General features: G+C 50.6%; 1 protein-coding gene across 1 annotated transcript in view; it reads left to right on the top strand.

Moving 5' to 3' along the window:
* Positions 1-1,676, top strand: part of MLYCD (malonyl-CoA decarboxylase) — a gene marked incomplete at its 5' end in the record, with an annotated part of 23,885 nt that extends 22,209 nt beyond the window's left edge. Inside the window, one exon of the mRNA XM_008565407.1 lies at positions 495-1,676. Coding sequence (XP_008563629.1) covers positions 495-1,028 — 534 coding nt within the window. The remainder of the gene's footprint in view (positions 1-494) is intronic.
* Between the last annotated feature and the right edge of the window lie 535 nt (positions 1,677-2,211).

The following is a 2,211-nucleotide window of genomic DNA, read 5'->3' as shown; positions in this document are numbered from 1 at the left end:
GCGTTGTATGGTATGAAGAAATACTCTCTATTTCCCCCTCTGGGCAGTCAGTCCCTGGTACTGTGTGCCAAGCATCAAACCCTGTTCTGTGGCCTCAAAAGCATCCACCGGGGGGCATGAGGTGGTGGAAAGATGAGGTCTGTTGTCAGAAACTGCATACCAAGTCCCACTTTACAGTGGCCAGCTCTCTGATTAGGCAGGTCCCCTGATGCATTGATCTCTGTTTTGCCAATGTGGCGATGGTGCAGATGGAGACACCATCTTAAAGCCTTGCGTTGGGGACTCAGGATACCTGCAGGCCTGGCACACATCAGGTTCCAGATCATTGTTTCTTGAAAGAAGAAAAATAATGCATGTCAAATGTCACTCGTGAATTCTACAGCAGTATACAAAGGTGTCTGACGCATAAACTATAGATCGAGAGGCGTTCCTATGTCATAATATACCTGCTGAATTTGTGTGTGTCTTTTCTCCATCCCATCCATACTTTACAGAAAGAGTTTCATCACCTTGGGACTTTCTCAAGTCTGTCGCCAATACCTGGATTCACCAAATGGCTTTTGGGGCTTCTGAACTCACAAACAAGGGAGCGCCATGGGAATGAGCTGTTTACAGACTCAGAATGTCAGGAGATCTCTGAGGTCACTGGTGGTCCCGTTACCGAGACTCTCAAGGTCGCTCTCAGCAGCAGTGAGTGGGTGAAGTCCGAGAAGCTGGTCAGGGCACTGCAGGCCCCGCTGATGCGGCTCTGCGCCTGGTACCTGTATGGAGAGAAGCATCGGGGCTATGCCCTGAACCCTGTGGCCAACTTCCACCTGCAGAACGGGGCCGTGATGTGGCGCATCAACTGGATGGCCGACAGGAGCCTCAAGGGCATCACGGGCTCATGCGGCCTGATGGTCAACTACCGCTACTACCTGGAGGAGACGGGTGCCAACAGCACCGCCTACCTGGGCTCCAAGAGCATCAAAGCGTCCGAGCAGGTGCTCAGCCTTGTGGCCCAGTTTCAGAAGAACAGCAAGCTCTGAAAATAAAGCGCTCCTGAAGCACACACCCCGGCTCGGAAGGGAGGTTTCCCGGGTGGGTCAGGGTTGTGCATCAGGGGAGCTCTTTGAGGAAGCTGGCGCTGGAGTGCGTCGCATTGCCCACAGCAGGTCACGCTGAGGTGGGCCTAGCTTTCCTCACGCTGGGAGGATGCACTGCCTGGTGCATATGGGGTGGGGACCCTGCACGCTGTCCAGGAGAGTCTGCTGTTGCCTTCGGCTTGGCCCCTGCCCGGGACCAGTGCTGTGGCACCTCCATCTTCTGGAAGTTCTGCAGCCTCACAAGGACCAGGGCGAATGGCCCAGATGAAAACAGATTTTCCTTCGAGTTTGTAGAGTGCAATTCGGTGATGGTTGCTTTAACCGTTTCTCTTCACACAATGCAAAAGGATAAAAGGATGATTTCCTTTTATGCTACATTTTACCAGGTAAATGCTGAAGTTTGTAAGTGTATGAAAAGGTGTGTGACTTTGCTCAAAGTGTAGTAACTTAAATCATTGAGCACAGAAGATGTTGCTGCTTGAGGCATACGTTGGATTATAGACTAAATTTACAGTGATTCAAGTTCATGATGAACTTACTAGTGAAGAACAAGTTTGTTCTATAAAGCATTAAACATGATTATTAAATGGTGGTGGTCTTTAGGGCCTGGAAGGCTGGAGTCGGCTCTGAAAGGGCAGCTGTGCCGTCGTTCCCCAGCCAGCCCATTGGGATGTTTGGGAGTTGAATGAAGGGGGCCACAACAGAGATAACAAAAGAGGCGATCATGTGGTTGTGGGAGGGACGAGGGTGTGTGAGTGTGTGTCTCTCTGTCTGTGTCTGTGTGTGTGCACATGTATGTCTGTGTATGTGTGTGTCTGTGTCTACAGTGTGTCTGTGTGCCCAAGTCTGTGTGTGTTTTTGTGTGTCCTTGTGTTTCTGTGTGTGTTTTTTTGTGTGTCTTTGTACATGTCTGTGTCTGCGTGTATATGTGTCTATGCGTGTGTGTGTGTGTGCACATGTCTGTCTGCAGTGTCTTGCTGTCCTTGGTGGGGCAGATGGGTCTTCTTGCCTTCTCAGCTTTTCATCTTCCACACCCAACCCAGGGTCCGTCTCTGTCATCTTCTGCATGTGACTTGCTTCCTCATGACAGATGGTTTGATGGTGGTCACTGAAATGTTTGCTTTTC

This window comes from Galeopterus variegatus, unplaced genomic scaffold (genome assembly GCF_000696425.1).
Source record: "Galeopterus variegatus unplaced genomic scaffold, G_variegatus-3.0.2 Scaffold197, whole genome shotgun sequence".
In the NCBI taxonomy this organism is placed as follows: Eukaryota; Metazoa; Chordata; class Mammalia; order Dermoptera; family Cynocephalidae; genus Galeopterus; species Galeopterus variegatus.
This window is presented reverse-complemented; position numbering and strand designations above follow the sequence as displayed.